Raw genomic sequence first — 21752 nt, 5'->3', positions numbered from 1 at the left:
TTTTAAGAGGATTTTCAAAGGTTTGCGGTTTTCTATGCGGTACGTATCCCCCGCATAAAAAAAAAACTTTAGTGTACTGATCTTGAAAAATAACAGACAACCCAACGTATGCAATTGTTGTATCAAGCCATACAAATTCAGGGAAATCTGACAGTTCAGAAAACAAATCTCGACAAACATATGATTACGGCTTAAAAGCCAACTGTCAAAATTCTCTTTGAATGGAAATTCCGGATAAGCCGTTACTCGCCAATCACTGATGTTGGTAGTAAACAAAAGAGAAAAATTTTCTCTTTCTTTAACTACTGTGAACTGTGTTCGAGCAGTAACGGTTTGTCCGGAATTTCCTTTCAAAGAGAACTTTGACAGTTGGCATTTAACCGTAATCATATGTTTGTCGAGAAATACAGTAAGAGTGTCAAAAATATGTAGGCATCCAAATTAGGTTGGTAACTCTATTTTTTCTTTCACCAAAGAGCTTAAATAGCATACATCGATAACAAATAATGCTGTGTTGGTTATGAATAGGTAAATTTCTGTAAAATCGAACAGAATATAACAATTATTCTGAAATGACGTTCCTCTCGAGGTCGATAGTTTTTCCAGCAACTAGTCTGCATAACTGATTTTCGTCATTTAGAGTTTGATAAAGGTTTTATATGGATGAACCGGTGATAGAACTGAACACATTTTTTCCTTCGCATACTACCAACCTTTCTATTCTTATATACGCCCAGCCTAACGCGCATCCATATAATTTCTTTAGCCTTAAATGAAAAGTGTGCAATCCTAGGTGCAATCATACTTTAGATTGCTCATATTGTGGTTATCACTTGAAATTAGGCAAAATTGCGAAAAAACAAGATAGCGACAAGATCGCGATAAGATTGCGAAGCGGCCATTTTTAAGATTTAACCTTTTCAATTACAGAGCAGAAAAAATTAATCGATATATGAACAGTTTTCGAACGACTATTGGTCTTGAACCCAGAAAAAAGCTTAAGATGATGCAAAGAAATCGTGTGGGGAAATAAATAAAGATGAATGATAGGGTATCAATAAATTACATGAGTACTAAATAAATAGTAACAAATACTTTCCAATTTTCGATCAGGAGGTAGTGAAGATGTGAATAAATCCATGAACTGTCAATACATGACCGTCCAATTTCTGACTCTATTTTGCTCTATGTTTGCTCTAAACTTTGCGGTTGGAGCCAACAGTATATATTTTCAATTCTTTCGCTATTTTGGTTCGATTCAGTCACGTGCTAATCGTCGGTGAAAAGCGCAATAATAAGTAGAGAGAAAAGATTTGGGACGCAAAAATCTAAATGTGATTAATAACCAGCGGAACCAAATGTCTCTATTTTCAAAAACTTCTGATGCCTGTTAATATCTGTAACAAAACTAAAAAATCTGAAATATGTGTTAAAAAAAATCTGCATCTAAAATTAACATTTTAAAATTTACACACATGTCCACAAATCTGGCATCTCTGCGATAGAGTAAATAAAAGAGGCTATCATTTGCACATAGGACTATTTGAACATGTTTGCTAGATTTTTCTAAAGCAAAAGCAAACGTCATTCCAGAAAAACGTGGTGCGCGTATTTTATTAATGTACAGCGTAAAATTGATTCTATAATACAAAGAACGTAACAAAAATAGCAAATTCACGATGTCCTCTCAAGACGAAGAGAGAATGGAAGTAGCCGAGGATCAGAACATCGAGGATGCTATTCTTGCCGGCGAAAGCGATGGTGACAACGACGACCAATCCGGCGATGAAGGCATGGGCACTGATGAGAACGGTCAAGTTTACTTACCTGGTCGCAAGTTAAATAATGACGAAGAACTTGTATGTGACGAATCTGCATACGTGATGCTGCATCAAGCTCATACAGGAGCACCATGTTTAAGCTTCGATATCATCGCGGATCCATTGGGTGATGATAGAGAATCCTTTCCTCTGTCGGCATTTATTGTTGCGGGTACACAGGCTGCCAGAACGCACATCAACAGCGTAATTGTCATGAAGATGTCCAACTTGCACAGGACCTCGAAAGAACGTGACGAAGATGAAGAGTCAGATTCAGATGAGGAAAGTGATGAAGAGGACGATAAACGGCCACATATGAGCTGTGCCCTCATTAAGCACGCCGGTTGTGTCAATCGGATTCGTTCGACAACGTTTAATAGTTCGCACTATGTGGCCACCTGGAGCGAAATGGGTCGGGTTAATATTTACAATGTAAACGAGCAGTTAAAAGTCGTTGACGATGAACATGAGTGTAAAAACTACGAAACCAACAAAGTAGGTGATGGAGTAAAGCCGGAATTTACTTTCTCTGGCCATCAGAAGGAAGGTTTTGCCATAGATTGGTGTACCACAACGCGTGGTATGTTGGCCACAGGAGATTGTCGGAGAGACATTCACATTTGGCGCCCGAATGATAAGGGGTCGTGGACCGTCGATCAACGACCTTTGGTAGGACATACCGAGTCAGTAGAAGATATTCAATGGAGTCCGAATGAGACTAACGTTTTGGCTACCTGTTCGGTAGATAAGTCTATCAGGATATGGGATTGTCGAGCGGCGCCGTCCAAAGCTTGCATGCTGACGGCTGACAATGCCCATGAAAGTGACGTGAATGTGATCAGCTGGAATAAGAACGAACCGCTTCTAGCCAGTGGTAGATTGTGGAGTTTGTACACGTTTAAACAATGATCTAATATTTAGTCTTTTAGGTGGAGATGATGGCTACCTGAAAATATGGGATCTACGGCATTTCAAATCTAAATCCGTCGTGGCTACATTCAAACATCACACTGATCACATTACCACCGTTGAGTGGCATCCGAAAGAATCAACAATTTTAGCGTCTGGTGGGGATGACGATCAAATTGCTCTGTGGGATCTGTCGGTTGAGCGGGATAATGAAGAGGAACGAAATGATCCGAACCTGAAGAATCTACCGCCTCAACTACTGTTTGTTCATCAAGGACAAACAGAGATAAAGGAACTACACTGGCATCCGCAGCTCAAGGGCGTGTTACTGTCAACGGCTCACAGCGGATTCAATATTTTCCGCACGATTAGTGTGTGAAGGAGTTTTTTTAAGTTCTAAGCAGAGTAGCGTTGCTTTTCTGGTGTATATCTGAGTATAATAAAATAAAGATAAAAACTTCATGCGAACTTTTGAAGATTTAGTCCTCGTCTTCGACGATAGCTTCCGTTTGTGCAATCATTGACAGATTGACTAGATGTCGCATCGTTGGGCGGCCGTGTGGACAATTCTGAGAGAGCAGAAAAATTAAATGATTTCTTTTTGATGATTGAATGAGTATTAGGGCAAATTAATAATAACCTGGGACGGAACTCGCGGATAGATATTTTCTTTTTTTTGTTCATTTTATTTTGCGTCTCGTTTAGCCTCACATATTTTAAACGGACTAGCTGCATTTAACCGCAATTTTTTTATATATCTGCGAGTCCCGTTCCAGATAACGAGTCTTATTAAATGTAACGAAACACTTTGAAAAGTTTCGCCCATAATCACTTTTGTATTTACTGCCGTTGTACGCATATTTGCCCATGTTCTGATGAATTTTCTACATACATAGGGCAATTATGCATATAACGGCAGTTTAGTGAGGTATCCATATTTTTTAAACTCACCCACGGTTGCTCAATCTCACCCATGTGATTGACCAGCTTGCGCATCTCCGTACTCGACAATGCCTTTCCGATCATAACTGACTTACGACAGGCCCTGGAAGCAAACATATTTCTGACCCTTGACGGCCGGCATACTGTGTTAGGCGCATCCTGTAGCATAAATATCAATTCGTCGATATCTTCCTTTCCAAATTCCCAATTTTTGCTGAACGGCTTCGCCAACAGTTTGATTTTTCGTGTAGGTTCCGCCCCGCCATCGATCTCAAACTGGAAACCATTCATCTCAAATATTTCCAAATTATCCATCAAAATCATCTCGTTTACCGCAGTCAATTCGAGGGGTTGAGGTACAACTAGTTTCTGACTTTGCAGAACCGTATTTCGCTGGAGATCTTCAAAATTGTACTTCTCGTCGGTTGCATGTTGATCGATTATGAACAGATCTTGATCCAGCCGAACTACAATGAATCCCAGATTAAACTGGGCAATTATCTCCATACGTACAAAGTCGTGCTGGGATATTTCCGTTTGAAGTTCATCTTCCGCGGCTCGATTACTTGAGGGATTAATTTTACTTTTGAATTTGAGTCGACTTAAGGAGGTTCGCCGCGTAGTTGTTTCACGAACTGCCAGCTCATGCTCTTGCTTGATCAAATCTTGTAAGGAAGACAAATCTATATTAATTGTGCGTTTGCTGCTCAAAGAAATCGTCTGATCTGCTTCAGATCGAGTTTGCTCTATTACCACGGAGTCTATTTTCACTTTGGTTGACGATGACTCATGCTGTAATGAAATTCGATCCACAAGTGATGTATCGCTGCCATGAGATTTTGTATTCCCTGCTGCGTTCAGCGACGGTACAATTTCTATTGCGCCATTTGCCATGCTTTCTGGTGAGATTTTTTCAAACTTAACCACCGGAACGTCTTCAACTGGACTTTTATTGCGACATTGTATAAGCTCAACATTTTTGTCCGAATTTGGCGGACCTAAAATATACACAACAGTAAAAAATACAAAATCTATAATTAATCGCAATTATGAACGCCTTCCAAAACTTACCCACAGAAGCTAAGCTTTTCGATTCCGGTGATTCCGAAATTTTTATTTGATAATTTCCTTTAATTACATCGGAGATATTGTTTCTACTTGTTCCGTGTTCATCCTCTATCATGGTTGAGTTACGTGCAATTTTCGGCAATTTTTCAAAGTCTTCGCCCTCCGACTCAGATTCCGATTGATAACTCATTTCCTGCTTAAGTGGCACTTCCGTTGGAGTCACATTCATGAAGTGGTGAATTTTCTGTAATTTGCTGGCCATTTGCCGCTTACGTTTAGCGCTTGCCTTTTTCGGCAGACACTCGTCGACTGTTACTCCCGTGGCTTTCCACTGACTGAAAGCTTCCAAAAACCCGTGTGGGTTGGGAATCGTAAGACTCTCGTCTTTTGCATCTTCAGTTTCAGTTAGCGATTTAACAGAAATGTTGAGAAGCCGTGAGGTTTCACTAACGTCCAGGTTCTGCATTTTAAAGGTCGATGGTGTATTGCCGAACGTCTTGAGCAATGACTTTTTAAGAGCCAACAGAAGGATTTTTTCGTTATTCACCAGCAATTGTCGTTTGTCCGGAGTAAGGTTGACATCTACATCGGAACGGTCCATTTTTAGGTTGATAAACACGAAAGGACTTTGATTGACGTTATATCTGTGGTATATTTCGTTCACTAGTTTGACAATCTGCTTTGGTTCGCATGGTCTAGAGTTTATGTAAAAAAATTGACGATCCTTGGAGGATCGTCCGGAACCGTGGGTACAGTTAGAAATGTATCCTTCGATTGCATACCTAGACAGATTCAAACCATCAACTTCTTCTTGAGTGAGCGCTAAGCTATCGTCAAAATCACTCTCGTTTAAATCCATGATCTTGCCACTGCTACTAATAGCTGGTTTCAATTGTACCAACTCAGTAGCTTGTTTGGCACCAAAAACTGTTGAGATGTTATCCAAAACGGAACCAGTACCTTGAGTGCTCATAATAACCGTTTTACCTCCTGTCTTATTTTGATTAGTACAAATAATTCTCACACCTGCAGAAACTAGGCAATACGCCTGGAGAATCTGACACATTTTTATAAACTCCTTTTTAATATTCTTTAGAAACTCTTTCTTGCGGACTGGAAGCGTCGCAAATAAATTGGACAAGGAAACCGTTGTACCCACAGCTCTGGCACATGGATTTCTTTTTCGAATGACTCCACGATGATCTAGTTCCAACTTTGTCCCATGGGGCGCCAGCTCATGCCTAGTAACGATGACCATGTTCGAGAGCGCACACAGAGAACTCAGTGCCTCTCCACGAAATCCAAACGTCTCGATAGACGAAAGATCCGAGAATTCTTTTAGCTTCGAGGTGTGATATTTAGCGGTCATTCCTTCAAAGTTCTTCTCTTCCACACCGCTACCATTGTCAGCTACTTCCACCAGATCCGCTCCGTGTTCTTTGAGTTTAACCTCGATAAGTGTTGCTCCAGCATCGATCGAGTTTTCGACTAGTTCCTTTACAGCAATTGCCAAATTCAGTACCACTTGACCTGAACAAATCTTGTGCACCGTGTCTTTGTCGATAGCACTGATTTTTTTGGATTCGGTACTTGTTGGTGTCGGTTCGATTATGTCCTCGATTTCAATCATGACTAATATTCAAACACAAACCTTATGTGATAAAAAATACACCAATTTGAAGTCGCACTTCATAACATTCGATAAGCGAATTTTGTTTATCTTTATTTTACTACACGGAAACGAAAAACTACCTAAAATTGAGTTCCGTGGTATCGTGGGGGAACTTAAAATTAGGTAAACCGTGTTGAAGGTAGTTTCCATTTAACCACGGCAAAAATTACAACTCATTGATAAGTTTTTTATACTCAAATTTAAGTTGAATTTACCTAATTTTGAGTTCACCCCAAACAACTCAAAAGTACCTTCCTCCACGGAAGACCTCGACTGAGTCGAATCTCTCTTTTTGTTTTTGACAACACTAATAAGTGCGAAAGCGACGCACAACTCAAAAGTAAGTTAAAAGAACTTTTCTGCAGGTTGTTTTATTTAACCGTGTAATAACAATAATAATAAAGGAAAGTGGACTCCGCGCGCCGAAACATCTGGCTGCATTCTGATTGCGCTCGAAATCATTTCTGAAGGGCAAAATTTAGAAAACCAAATCGATCGTTAACTGACCAAAGGTCCCAAGTGACACTGACATCGAGAAAAACAGCTTTGAAAATTCGCTTCATAAGATCACTGAAAAAATTCAAACGTTTATTCTATTTGCTTCAAACCACTTAAAATTCATATGAAGAAAAAATGCTAATGTTATCATGCGCACACATACCTTCTATGTGACAACTGTATAAACTATGTATGCACACACATAAGTTATATGTGCGTATTGTTATAGAATTGGATTTTATCGAAGACTCCATATCAAGAAGACTGATATCTCTTTCCTTCCCCCATACAAACGAGAAGCGACAGAGGTTACAGCGCCTCTATTGGAAGAAGGGCGGAAGCTTTATGTAAAAATGTATATGTGTGTGTGCATCACTATGGAAAGTACCACCTTTACCCGCAAGTGGCGTTGCTGTTACTGTCTCCGGATTCTGGACAGAGTTGCCAGTCTTCTTGATATGGAGTCTTCGATTTTATGTTATAAGTTATAAGTTATGAAATGTGATTAATATTTCTTGTAAAGGCACACATTAGGTTTATGTGCCAACAAATAGTGTTTATCTGCCTCCGCTAATTGCAAAAATCTATGTGTAAAATCAATAGGCATAACGTTTCCATTTTTTTGAGTGATAAAAACCTATTTTAATAGTGTTTACATACCTAGATTGAAAGGCTTTAAAATAATAGTAGTTTTCAGGAACATAGCTAAAATATTTAATATAATGACGTTTCCGTTGAAAAAATAGAATAAAATGTTTCGCCTAGTTGGATTGATATTTTGATTACGCCATTTTCAAAATGGCCCTCCTATACAGGGTGTCCAGATAGAATTCCTTAATATCGGTAAAGTGACTAAAAGTTTTTCGGTAGTTATCGGTAGGTCGAAAAGAGATTATAACTACTAGAGGTCGCATGTCGCTGCTAACACTGAAAATTTATCATCTCGCTCTCACATATGCTAGGCCCATTAGTTTGACACCTCTTGTCCTGGGTACACACATGTCAAAGTAATGGGATACAACATGCTAGAGCGAGACCCCATGTTTCAGTCCGTGAATACATGGAGACAGTAGCGCTTTGCTCTCTCTAGTAGTTATAAGGTTTGTTCCAGTACACGGAAGTCACTCCGGAGTAAACAGGAGCAAAAAATCTTTGCTCCTTTTTACTCTGGTTTGCCACCAGAAGAAGAAAAAAGAGAAGAAGAGAGTTCAGGAACGATTTTCTCCGGAGTACTTCCAGTTTCTCCTGGTACTGGAACAGACCTATAATCTCTTTTGTAGGCCGGGTTGTTGTTCCAAAAACGTTGTGCTGACACTGTAAAATACTGAATTGTAAAATACTGAAAACACAGATCTCAGACCAAATCCAACTCAAAAATGAATGTTGATGTAGGATGTGTCCAAAATCCATAAAAATCGGTAGATTTCGGTAGGGATAAGAAAATATCGGTAGTTTTTCCTTGGTCGTCTGTGAATCGGTAGGGAAGACCAAAATCGGTAGGACTACCAATCAATCGGTAGGTCTGGCCACCCTGCTCGTATATTTGGAGACTCTCAATTTCGCCATGTAGTGCCGCCAGAAAACAAAAACCAAAAGCTGTGTTCGCCTGAGGGGAAAATTAGATTTCCCCTCGGGCGAACACAGCGTTTGGATTTTGTTTTCAGGCGACACCCTCGGGCGTAACACACACAGAAAACTTGCATTACCTAGCAGTAGGTAATCTTAAATCTGTGCATCCTACTTCCTCATACGAAAAACGAAAGAGAGGGAGTCCAAATTTACCCAAAAATATTCAGATATTCCCCAAAGCCGACTAATATTCATCCCATTGATTTTGAGTAAAACAATCATTCTCTATCCCTTGTTTTCCGGCGGTGACATAAGGACAGCAAATTAAAACTACTGGTACACTGAAAAAAATCCAAACGTTTATTCTATTTGCTTCAAACCACTTAAAATTTATATGAAGAAAAAATGCTAATGTTATTACGCGCACACATACCTTCTATGTGACTACTGTATAACCTATGTATGCACACACATAAGTTATATGTGCGTATTGTTATAGAATCGGATTTTATGTCCCTTATAGTTATGAAATGTGAATGTAAGATTAATATTTCTTGTAAAGGCACACATTTGCAGGCGATACTGCAAGACGAAATTAACTATTGGCAAAACGAGAGGACTGTTCTAAAATTCAGCTAAATGTGAACAGTTCGAGTGAACAGAATTTGTTCGTAAATTGTAAATTAAGTGAAATAAAACAACCTGGAACATCGTATAGAAAGTTCAAAGCACAACCAACGCCGTCAAATTTTGCTTCTGGGTAAGTAGATATCACCTCTCATAGATTTAAAAAAAAATGAATAACAATTTTTGTTGTGCATTATTTCAGCCGCTCATGGCATAAAACGTCTGCTAGCGAAACAAGACAAGTAGGGGAAGATGGGGTAAAACGCACCCCCTAAGGAAACATGATAATAACTCAGCTATAGAATATCAATGGGGAGAATTTAATTAATGATATTGTTTAGCCACCATTTTCCTCTGTAATTATAATCATAACGCTTTGCAAAATATTCAAAAAAATGAAAAATATTCAATTCTTCAAAATCATTAAACATTACCTTTTAAAAAATAAGCAGGGCAATACGCACCTGTGCGGGGGTCAAATGCACCACAACAACGGGGCATAATGCACTACAACGACGGGGCAGGATACACCGTAACAACGGGGCAGAATGCTCGGTGAACAAGCAAGTAGTTTTGTTTTCTGATGGGATTTCACAAGTGTGCTATTAAATAGCAGTAGGTCATGCAATTAGTAGGTTTGCTGAACAATTTTTCTGTTTTCGATTAAAAAATCAGCAAAATCAAAGATGAGGCCATTTTGCCCCCGATGGAGCAGAGATATAAATTTAGCAAAAAGTGAACTATTTAGTAGATTTTTCATATATAGTACAACAGAATAATGAACAACGGTATAAAGAGAACTGGAATGCGCTGATATAATAGTAAAACAGCATTTATAAGAGCTGAAAATCTTTGTTGCATGAGCTACAATAATTAAGTGAGAAGAGTACGTTATTGTTTTTCGTTTATTTCTCGAACTGCTATTGATGTCCGGTTATCAAACTTTAATAGTGTATGTTTACTATGACGGACTTCCGACTGGTATTATCCTTTTCTAGAAATTTTCAGCAGTTTTCGATATAAACAAGGGGTGCATTTTGCCCCGGGGGTGCGTTTTACCCCCCGAATGTTTCGGAACAAGAAGACTACATATCGCGCGATTACTGCAAACAAAGGTCGGTTAACAATTCTCGCAAAGCGGAAAATTTTAAGCGCAACGAGATAATGAAGACGACCGTCTATCCGAACCAGTGAACTACCAGTGAGCTACCAGGGCAAATATTAAAACGGCCAGGCCTACTGTGCAGAGTTGGGTTTGAAGATGTTTCAAAATTAGACGGCAATTGAATTATTCATTTAGTGAATAATTTAATTAACGAATCGTTTTCAATCTTAAAGGAGGAAGAAACGAGGAAGAATATAATAAATCGTTGGGAGTGACTTGGTAAGAAGGTTAATGTCACTCCTTTGGTCCTTTGGGATGGGACAGAGGTATTTACACCTTGCCCTGGCTAATGAGCCTAGGTTAAAGCGCCCTTACTCGCTCTCAAACTTACTGTGCCGTGTCAGATAATAATATTAACAATAACTACATAATTCCGAAGAATTAGGAAGTAAGTGCAGACATTATTATCTTTTAACTAGAGAAAGGCGATCTACGTACCCTAATCCATGACACAGTTCGTATAATACCCTAATGCACCCTCCCTATCCAAATATTGAAATAAATATCATAGATTAATTGCATATAACGAACCTTATGATTATACTTCAGATAGTAAAAATAAAGTAATCCAATAAAATAAAATCACTACCACTACAGAAAAAATTACATAATCATTTGAAAGTATAAACAATATAATCAGAACGCTCTCACCGGTAATCGCAGATACATGACACTGCATTGTGGCCCTGTCGGCGTAGGTTGTGGATTGATGTTTCGCTTCTGATAACGATGATGAAGTGTCAGTTTTGCTACTGGATCTTGCTAGCCGCGATGTATATTGCAGCCACATCTGGGTCTATCAGTGGCGTTGATTTTGCTCTTATTGTACGATGACCGATAAAGCGAACAGCTCGCTGCCATCCAGCAGTGGCCCGTACCACGCGCCATCACATAGAATCTACTCGAATGCCTTTCTAGTCTCCTGTACGCTGAGATCACTTCCGAACACAGCCAGCAGCGGTAGGCCGGGCGAATATTCCGTTTACACGAGCAGCACAATGACGCCAAAATCGTTTCGTTGAACTAGCTATTCACCGTATATCACTTCGTGTTCCACCACCGAGAATTCGTCGGAAGTGGTCCAACTAATAAAGCTTCTGAAACTGCAACAAAATGGTGCAGTGAAAAAAAATTACGGAAAAAACTCAAATGAAGTCGAATCGGGCTAACACAGAAGTCACACTACCCACTGAGAACTCCAAAAAATTGTTTCAAAATCGTTCAACACGGCTCCAACGATGGACGTTCGTTGAACGGTTATTTTGACGATGTCCAAATTTGTCCAACGAACGTCCTTCATTGAACGATTTTGAAACCAACCGTTCTTAGAGCGTATCTATATGAATTCAGTATATAGCTCGGATCGCCCCAATCAAAAAGAAAAGTTGCTGTTGCGCAAAGTAGTCATGTCCGACCATAGAATACTACCTCTGCAAAATGGTAACAGCGGAAATCGACGTCGTCGTCAAATTCTTCTACATGAAAAGGCTTGTTTCTACCAAAGGTGAGCGAAGTATTATATTGATAACACCAATCAGTATGATTCCGGCAGAAGAACCAACATTCAATTTCATTGTGGATTGCGCATTGAAAAAAGCAAGATTCTAAAATCGCAAAATTTTCAAATTTTCTGGTCCTTAAATTTAAGTTAGAAATATCCGAAAAATTCAAATTTTTGGTATTTAGGATTCTTAAATTTTAAATGTTAATAAAAATCAAAGATCTAAGAATTCCAAAATTCAAAAACTTACAATTTCAAAGACTCACACATTTTATAATTTGGAATTTAAACAATTGAAGTTTTGTGAAATGCCGAAATTTAAATTTTTTTTAAATTAAAAAATTTGAAATTTGAGAATTCAAAAAGCTAGTAATCTAAAAAATGTAATGCGTAAAAATACCGAAATACACGAAAAAAGATCCAGTAAAAGATATTACAAAAATTGAATCATATTCCTCAATCTTTAAAACTTTGGATTTTAAAACAATAAAATTTGAAAACTATTGAGCTTTTAAATTTCTAAATCAAAAATTTTAATGATTAAATTTTAAAATTTTAAAGCTATTAAATTTTTTGAATCCCTTAATTTTACAATCCTCAGTTTTTTAAATTCTTATGACTTCAAACCATTAAATATTTTAATCGCCAATTTTCAAAAAATCGATGCTTTTGAATATTAAAAAATTAAACGTTTTGTATTTTTCAATTCTTTTAATTTACAAAATTTTTGAATTCTTGATTTTCCTAATTTTTGTGTTATTCCATTTTCAAATCATTAGATTTTTAAATCTCTGAATTTTTAAATTTCCAGGTTTTTAAAGTATAAAATATTAAAATTCGAAAAACATTAGTTTTGAGATTAAGGGATTTAAAAATCAGAAAATGTAAAAATTTAAAAATCTAAAATTCAAAACTTTTGGAATCGGATTTAAATTATAAAATTTTATAATTCACAATTTAAAATTTGAATTCTTAAATGCTTAAAAATGAAATTTGAAAGTTGAAAAATAAAAAATTTAAATATTTACGATTTAATTTTTTTAAATCAAAAAATTCTCGACAAACATATGATTACGGCCTAACGGCCAACTGTCAAAATCCACTTTGAATGGAAATTCCGGACAAACCGTTACACGCCAATCACAGATGTTGGTAGTAAACGAAAGAGAAAAGTTTTCTCTTTCATAAATAGTTGTGAACTTTGTTCGACTAACAACGGTTTGTCTGGAATTTCCATTCAAAGTGGATTTTGACAGCTGGCTTTTAGGCCGTAATCATATGTTTGTCGAGAATTTAACACAATAATTTTTAAATTTATAAATTTCCATTTGTTCAAGTCTTTAAATTTTTAAATATCTAATGTATTAATTTTTAGATTTCTGACTTAAATTTTTAATTTCTTTAATTTTTAAATCATTGAATTTCCAAATTTTAGTTTTTCTTTTTTTTTATTTATAAATTGCCTAATTTTAAAACTTTTTACATCGAGATTTAAAATTTTTTAAGTGCTTTAATTTTTAAATATTAAAATTTTTGAGCATTAAAATTATGGTTTTTTAAATTTTTATATATCACTAGGGTAAGGTGGGGCAAATCCGACCGTTGGGTAAACCCGACCCTCCTCTGTTACCGAAAATCAGAAGCACTACGCGAACTAATATCAATGGTGTCGTGTAGAGCATCGAAAATAATCATAATGGTGGCATGACAGCATTTTATTAATCTACATTAAGATGCTCAAACGACAAAAAGTGTGTTTTTACAACTTTTGATTTGACTTTTGTGCATTATTGCCTACAGGATATTTCTGATTGTTAAAGTGATTGCATAAAAAATGTAAGTGGATTAAAATTCTTTGAATAAAGTCCTACAAAGTGCGTAGATGAATTTGGTTCAACCTTTTTCATAACTTTTTTTAATTGCATCATAATGAAAAATGACGCGGTGGGGCAAATCCGACCTCCAAATAGTGGGGTAAATCCGACCGCTTTTTTGCTAAGAAAATGTTTATTTATCAAATTGAAATATATTTTTGTTATTTTATATTATTTTTATGAAAAATAATTCACAATTACAAACGAAAGACACAAAAACGTGATGATTATAGTATTCGTCAAGCAATTGCTCCCATGCAAATGAGAATATCATTACGTGCTACTGCTCGTGATTTTAGCATTCCAACATTGACATTGAACTCCATTTTCTTCATGTTACAATTCAATAACACAACATTCATTGATTTATCATTGAAAAACCATAAAATTTGGGTAATATCTGCACTAAATCAACCAAAAGCATAGGGGGTCGGGTTTAGCCCACCATTTTTGAAAACAGCAAAAATGAACATTTTCGTTAAAGGTTTGTATCTTAAAATATTCCCAAGATCTGAGTAAAATGCTATACATAGAAAGTTGCCCAGGAGTCTAACCTTTAATTTTGTATATAAAACGACTTAATCCGATGTAAAATGAGCATTTTACAGCCAAAACCATTTACTAGGTCGGATTTACCCCACCTTACCCTATTTATTTGTACTTTTGCATTGTATTTTTTTTATTTCGATCATAAAGGTTTTAACCTTGGGGTCAGTTGCCTCGCTTTTGTATTATATTTATATTTTTCGCATTTTTGCATATCTGAATTTTAGTTCTGTTGTATTTTAATGTGAATGTATTTTGATATTTTTGTATTATTGCGCACTTCCCACCAACCTGGACTCCGCACTTAAAGTGCGAGTGATCTCAAAACTGCGAGCTGTCAAAAAACATGTATTTCAAGTGATAGAGATGGTACTTTCATAGACAGACCAGTCGAACTAACCGGTCTATGAGAAGAATTTAATGGAAGAATGGTAAGTGCGCAGTGCAGTTAGAATCCAGTTTTTAGTGCCACAAGCAATAGTATATTTTTGTGTTCTCGTATTATACGTTTTTACCTTTCTCATATAAAAAGGTTATGCAATCACTCTAAAAATCGTCATCCTAATCCCGGCCTGGAGGGCCGAGTGTCATATGCCATTCGACTCAGTTCGTCGAGATCGGAAAATGTCTGTGTGTGTGCGTATGTGTGTATGTGTGTATGTGTGTATGTGGAAAAAAATATCACCTCTGTTTCTCAGAGATGGCTGGATCGATTTGCACAAACTTAGTCTCAAATGAAAGGTATTTGTTATTGATTGGACTTCCGGTTCCAGAGTTACGGGTTGAAGAGTGCGTCCACACAGCAAATTCCCATATAAACTAAAATGAAAAACTCTTTAAGGGTGGAGTAAGGGAAAATTTCAAAATCGAATTTGCATTTTTGATGCCAAATGATTTTAAAATGCATAAAACGTTGAGATTTGATGAAAAAAATTTTTTTTGACTAAAATTGACTTTTTTGGATTTTGGCACCTCTTTGCCTTTCTCATATACTACCCATAATCGCATAGTTGTCCCGTTTTATGTGGGATTTCCTATCTTTATGGGACTGATATGCGATCATAGGCAGTATAGAAAGGTTATGCAATCACTCTAAAAATCATCAACCTAATCCCGGCGATTTTTGCCTTTCTCATATAGAAAAGTTATGAAATCACTTTGAAAAACGTCAACCTAATCCCGGCCCGGAGGGCCGAGTGTCATATCCCATTCGACTCAGTTCGTCGAGATGTGTGTCAAATAATGTGGCGTATGTGTCAAATAATGTCACTCATTTTTCTCAGAGATGGCTGGACCGATTTGCCCAAACTTAGTCTCAAATGAAAGGTGCAACCTTCCCATCGGCTGCTATTGAATTTTGGATCGATCGGAATTCTGGTTCCGGAATTACGGGTTTCAGAGTGCGACCACACAGAAATTTCTCATATAAACTATAGGAAAAATTAAAAATAGAATTTTTATTTTTGATGCTAAATGTGTTCAAGGTGCATGAAACGTCGAGATTTGATGCAAATTCGAAAAAAAATTTGACGACGATTCACTTTTTTGGATTTTGGCACATTTTTGCCTTTCTCATATAGAAAGGTTATGCAATCACTCTGAAAAACGTCAACCTAATCCCGGCCAAATTTTTTTTTCGACTCGCGTAAGGTTTCTGGATTTTAACAGTGGCGTAGTTGATGATTTACGTAGAGGGGTTACACCCCCCCCCCTCTACTGTTCACTCCCCTCCTTTAAAAATCTCCTTAAATCACCCCTCAGACCACCACCCCATCCAGCCCTCATACCCCTCCCTTTCAACCCCATCATCTTTAAACCACCACTATATCACAAAGCATACCAATTTAAGCTGGGGAGTCGTTCATTCATGGGACTTTCGCCCTCCTCACATACCCAACCCCGCATGACAAAATGAGTTAGCATGCAGATAACATTGATCTAATGCTGATTAGGCTAATGGAGTATGATATTTTTCTGTTTCAAGTGTTTCACCGTCGACACGTAGCTCATCAAGTTCGTGGCTGGCATGCCATTGTGTATAAGTGCAAAGTGTACTAAGAATGTAATGGACATTTCCACAATTATGTTGAACATAAAATGCCTCCGTGCCATAGTTTAGAGAAATGAGAAAGGCACAATTGCACCGCTAGGTGGATTAAAACAGGTTTTTTTGACTTATTTAGGCGTAGGTAGGAGTATGCAATGAGGGGTTGCTACTTTCAAATTGAAACTAGTTTAAAATTTCTTAACAAGTTAAAATTTTCGGCAGAGTCCAGACCCCCCGGATCCTATTCCTTGATCCGCCGCTGGTTTCAAGCGATGTTTCAGTGTCGACACATAGCATCTCAAGATCGTGGCTGTCGATCCATTGTATGTATGTGCAAATCGTACTGAATATGTAATATTCATTTCCACCGTTGTATTGAACATAACCAGTCATGGAATCGTAGTTTGGACAAATGAGAAAGGCACAATTGCACCACTAGGTGGATTAAAACAGGTTTTTTATATTTTGTTTCTTTATGTGATTTCGTATTTACATATTTTTATGTTATTTTTATATAATTTGTGATTGCATTAAGGGGGTTACATATGTTGAGGTTGGCCATAAAATCAATTTTTTTTATTCATCTATCGTAAAGTTCAGGTTCTTAAGAATGTTATCCCAAATTTTTGTAGAGATCGGTGCAGTGGACGCAAAATTATAGCGTTTTTCATCTCGCTCCCATACGGAGGCGTGGCTTGACGGCGCCGGTAGTTGAGTGGTAAGCGTGACCGCTACTCATTCAAATTTGCCTGGGTTCAATTCCAGCCGAGGTCGTTGAGATTTTTCTGAGGTGAAAAAATCTGTGGTCACGTCATCCTTCGGAAGGGAAGTAAAGCCGTTGGTCCCCGGTCTATGAGTTTGGTGGATCGATATCTAGTCCAGATAGTGAAGTCACCTCTCTGGGGACTCTGGTGAAGAAGTGATCCAACTTCTATACTCTTACTAACAAAACTATCCTCCTCATGTGATACTTGTGGAGTGCGCAGTAGTATATACGGCCTCTAGCAAAAGCAAGTATCGGACTAACCATTACTTCCCTTTCCTTCCGCGATCTACGTTCGGGCCTGGCCGGCGCCGGTATTGATCAAAACTTTAGGATTACCAGGAGTTGCACATTGAAAGATGTTTAACTATTCCCAAGCCTAATTATCTACTTATTCTCTGTGCAACTTCAGCTAGTCCAGATCGATAACGGAGTAGCAGCCAGGGGTGGTCGCACAAGCTCAAGCTCGCTCCCATACGGAGGCGTGGCTTATACTTGAAACTTTCAATGCGATTATCACGAAATCATGTTTCCCAAAAACGTCTTTGTGGTAACTGCTTTGCCGAAAACGTTTTCAACCGAGCTCAAAACTTTTTTTAGCTTGTTCGTAATTTAGCCGTGTCCTTGAACGATTCCATTTTTTTGTCAAAATTTCCATACTGGATTCGTAGTCACGGCAAATCTCTTTGAAAAAAAAACGCGTTTTGCGGAAATTGCTGTATATATATATATATATATATATATATATATATATATATATATATATATATATATATATATATATATATATATATATATATATATATATATATATATATATATATATATATATATATATATATATATATATATATATATATATATATATATATATATATATATATATATATATATATATATATATATATATATATATATATATATATATATATATATATATATATATATATATATATATATATATATATATATATATATATATATATATATATATATATATATATATATATATATATATATATATATATATATATATATATATATATATATATATATATATATATATATATATATATATATATATATATATATATATATATATATATATATATATATATATATATATATATATATATATATATATATATATATATATATATATATATATATATATATATATATATATATATATATATATATATATATATATATATATATATATATATATATATATATATATATATATATATATATATATATATATATATATATATATTTGGTTTTCAGATGCTTGAATAGGGATTTTTTGGGTCTTACGTTTTGAACTCTTCTATTTTTCAAATTCATGAATTTTTAACATTTTAATGCATGAATTCCTGAATTTTTGAAGTTCCAAATACTATACCTTTTCAATTTTAAATTCGTTAAATTTTTGAATATTCAAAATTTTATTTCGAGGATTTTTGAATATTTGAATTAAAAATCATTGATATTTTTCAATTTTTTAATGCATGAATGTTAAATTTTTGAGTTACTGAAATCTAAAATATTTTTTATTTTTTGCATTTTCTGAATTCTTGTATCTTTGACTTTTTAAATTTTCGATTATAGATATCATGAATATATGAGTTAGGATTTGAATATTAGCAAGATTTTGAATTCATAATTTTTTTGTTACTTGATTCGTTGATTGTCAAAAATTTTCGAAATTTTGCGTTTCTGAATTTTGTAATATTTGGATTTCTACATATAAATTTATTCTATTCTGGAATTTCCAGCTGTTCAGTTTTAGAATTTACAAATTAATGAATGCGTGATTTCTCAGTTGTTCTTAATAACACTAGTACCGTAAACCGGGGTGACTTTGATCACTCCAAACTTTTTCGTAGATTGCTTATTTGGCCCGAATAGTCTACCGAATCCTTAAAATTTCAAATGAGTTTTGCTCTATAACTTATAAAATACTGATTTGTTATATTTTTTGAGTATATTGTTCGGTTTTTGGGTAAAAAAACCACAAAAACCCGAAATTTTACTTCACCTTATTTTACGAAGCTTCGCATAGTGTCTATTTTTTATAAAACAAATAAATCTTAGATTTTACCAAGAGTAATGAATTCTAAGTGAGTTTTAATTTTTCTTTAGAGTGGGGTGCGCTAAATTTGTTTTAAATAGTTCGCTTATTTTAAAAACAACTTTCTGTAAAACTAGTTGGCAACAATTTCAAATTATTTCCAGCTAAAATTCGCAATATTTTTTTATATTCAATACTCCAAAGCGTTAAAATGGATGAAACTCTTTTTACATTGATAAACTACTGAAATGAAACAAGTGTAGCAGTTAAAAATGCTTTCAGATTCTTTTATTCTAGTTAGGCTCGAATTAGTGATCATTCATAAATGACGTAGCATTATATGGGGGAGGGGGAGTTTTTCACTTTGTGATGATGTGTGGCGAGGGGGGGGGGTCATGTCAGGCTACTTAGCTGAGGGGGGTGTTAAAAATTACTCCAAAAATGCTACGTCATTTATGGATGGTTCCTTATACGAATTCTGTTCACTCGAATTTTACAGTAGATTGAAATACTTTGTACAATACCAACTAACATCTATTGTATATATTTAATATTTGAAAATCTTTTCAGAATTAGCCTAAACAAACATTTGAATGAAAAATATTGATATCAAGAATTTAATGTGGGTGAACATGCAGGTTATCAAATTCACGCCGGAATACGAAAGCGGACTTGAAATTGAAATCATTTTTGGACAAATAGTTATAAGCGAACAATTTCAGGTAAAACCATCCAATCTTCTTCACCATACATCAGTACATGGTTTAAAAATGTTAAACTTGAAAAAAATGTGCTGCGTCGAAAAATATGTAATGATTACTTCCAAAAGTGATCAATAGGTTTGTTCCAGTACCAGGAGAAACTGGAAGTACTTCGGAGAAAATCGTTCCTGTACTCTCGTCTTCTCCTTTTTCTTCTTCTGGTAGCAAACCGGAGTAAAAAGGAGCAAGTATTTTTTGCTTCTGTTTACTCCGGAGTGACTTCCGTGTACTGGAACAAACCTAATGTCACCCCGGTTTACGGTACCAGTGACACAACGCTGTGCCAAGTGATGTTATGCAGCAAAGCTAGTGTTGGCGCATGATCGGAGCGAAGTATCCGAAGTGGCACAAAGTCGTTGAGGATTCGCTTATTTGCCCGCTATACTCAACCATGCCCAGTCAAAGCAAGTCCTCCTATTCATCCCACCCATTTGAACACATTAGTTAGAGCACTATCTGCTCTCTCTATTCAACGCATTGGTTCAAATGGTAGGACGAATAAGGGTGCATTGCACTTGACTTTTCGCTTCGCTCAAACGCGAGTATTTTGAATTTTCACGGCGAGATTTTTTATTGTACTACTTCTTAGGAACGAAGCAACGATTTAAGGTTGGACAGAGAAAGGGTAAAATTCGCAAACGAAAAAAGCAGTGTTTTCCACACCGTATGTCAGTTCTTCATTCTATCATACGCTGATTCATTCTGCATACGCTGATTGATTTTATGAAGATCTGACATACGGTGTGGAAAAAAACTGCTTTTTTTGTTTACGAATTTTGCGCATTCGCTGTCCAACCTTAAGAGCAATCCAACCACTGAAAGCCGAGTTATCAGCGAAAGAGTGTGACATCCCGACTAATGAGATGAATAAGGGCTCGTCTACCCTAATACGTAATACGTAAAAACCTCATTTAATGAAAATACGTATTGGCGGTCAAATTTAATTTGAAAAGATTCAGTATGGTTTAGATCGTATATATGTGAATCCCCCTGTTTTACAGGGACGCAAAACAGACACCCCAGCAAGGGCGCTAGAACACCACGGTACGACCCTAGCTGTTTAGTTCAAATTGACTTTGAACACATAGGTTACTCGTGGTAGCCTACAGTTAAAAAAAAAACTCAAAAACTAAGCAATATCGTTTCTTTTTTGGATTACCATAGATTCGAAGACTAACTAAACAACTAGGTAACAAACTATGCCTTACAGGTTGTTTGGAACGAAACCTAGACCTATTTACCCTTCTAAACATCCAACTACGCGACGCCTATGAATGGATGATGAGTCGTCTACCTTCCGTTAATTAATTAAACATCACACTTCCCGTCTATCCTATCCTATATCTAAGCCAAAATAATCGTCGCAACGCAAGGAAATCGATACGTACATCAACTTTACGCATATGCGAATTTGATTATTTTCATTCTATTAATTATATACAATCGATAAAATGTTGATGAATCGGTATCAATAACTTTGCTCCATTCATAAGCATACCAATACGTAGTTTATCAAAGTGACAAAAAATTGTGCTTGGCCGATACGAAAACTTGAATCAAGTTTCGCTTTAGCATTCTAACCAATGCGTTGCACCTGCAAACGCCGCTCAAACCAACAGCTTCTAATGGATTGCGTAACGGTAAAAATCGTTGAGCTTGAGGACATGTCTTTTTAAGTAATGATGGTTGCTAACCCTACCGGAATTCCATCCGCCAGACACATCGATAGATAGATACACTCACATCGCGGTCCAGTTATTTTCTTTACTTTATCACTATCAGTCTTTTATGACTTTCAAGATTTTCCCTAATTCCTACCTCTACTAATATTGAATTTAAAAACTAATCTTCATTTCTCAGATTCGTTTCCGTGGGAATATTCTTATTGATGTTAGATGGCTTTCGGAAAAACACAA

General features: G+C 36.1%; 2 protein-coding genes across 2 annotated transcripts; one reads left to right on the top strand and one right to left on the bottom strand.

The window, feature by feature from the left end:
* The first annotated feature begins 1555 nt into the window (after positions 1 to 1555).
* LOC131690350 (glutamate-rich WD repeat-containing protein 1) lies at positions 1556 to 3192 on the top strand. The gene is made up of 2 exons (XM_058976055.1): positions 1556 to 2694; positions 2750 to 3192. Exons 1-2 carry the CDS (start codon positions 1680 to 1682, stop codon positions 3106 to 3108), a joined length of 1374 nt encoding a protein of 457 aa, XP_058832038.1. The 5' UTR covers positions 1556 to 1679; the 3' UTR covers positions 3109 to 3192.
* On the bottom strand, positions 3155 to 6484 carry LOC131690349 (mismatch repair endonuclease PMS2). Its single transcript, XM_058976054.1, has 3 exons — positions 4743 to 6484; positions 3681 to 4669; positions 3155 to 3298 (listed from the first exon to the last, which is right to left on the bottom strand). The coding sequence occupies exons 1-3, from the start codon at positions 6367 to 6369 to the stop codon at positions 3209 to 3211; spliced, it is 2706 nt and encodes a 901-aa protein (XP_058832037.1). The 5' UTR covers positions 6370 to 6484; the 3' UTR covers positions 3155 to 3208.
* Between the last annotated feature and the right edge of the window lie 15268 nt (positions 6485 to 21752).

The sequence above is a fragment of the Topomyia yanbarensis genome, chromosome 3 (genome assembly GCF_030247195.1).
Source record: "Topomyia yanbarensis strain Yona2022 chromosome 3, ASM3024719v1, whole genome shotgun sequence".
NCBI lineage: Eukaryota > Metazoa > Arthropoda > Insecta > Diptera > Culicidae > Topomyia > Topomyia yanbarensis.
Note: the sequence above shows the minus strand (reverse complement) of the source record. Positions and strands in the feature narration are given on the sequence as shown.

What these genes read in the sequence shown, in the direction of transcription:
- LOC131690350 (XM_058976055.1), top strand. Translation starts at nt 1,680, where the DNA reads ATGTCCTCTCAAGACGAAGAGAGAATGGAAGTAGCCGAGGATCAGAAC. An exon ending in CGAACCGCTTCTAGCCAGTG is followed by an intron (nt 2,695 to 2,749) that starts GTAGATTGTGGA and finishes TTAGTCTTTTAG; the next exon opens with GTGGAGATGATGGCTACCTG.
- LOC131690349 (XM_058976054.1), bottom strand. Translation starts at nt 6,369, where the DNA reads ATGATTGAAATCGAGGACATAATCGAACCGACACCAACAAGTACCGAA. An exon ending in GAAAAGCTTAGCTTCTGTGG is followed by an intron (nt 4,670 to 4,742) that starts GTAAGTTTTGGA and finishes TGTATATTTTAG; the next exon opens with GTCCGCCAAATTCGGACAAA. An exon ending in GTGAGATTGAGCAACCGTGG is followed by an intron (nt 3,299 to 3,680) that starts GTGAGTTTAAAA and finishes CTGCTCTCTCAG; the next exon opens with AATTGTCCACACGGCCGCCC.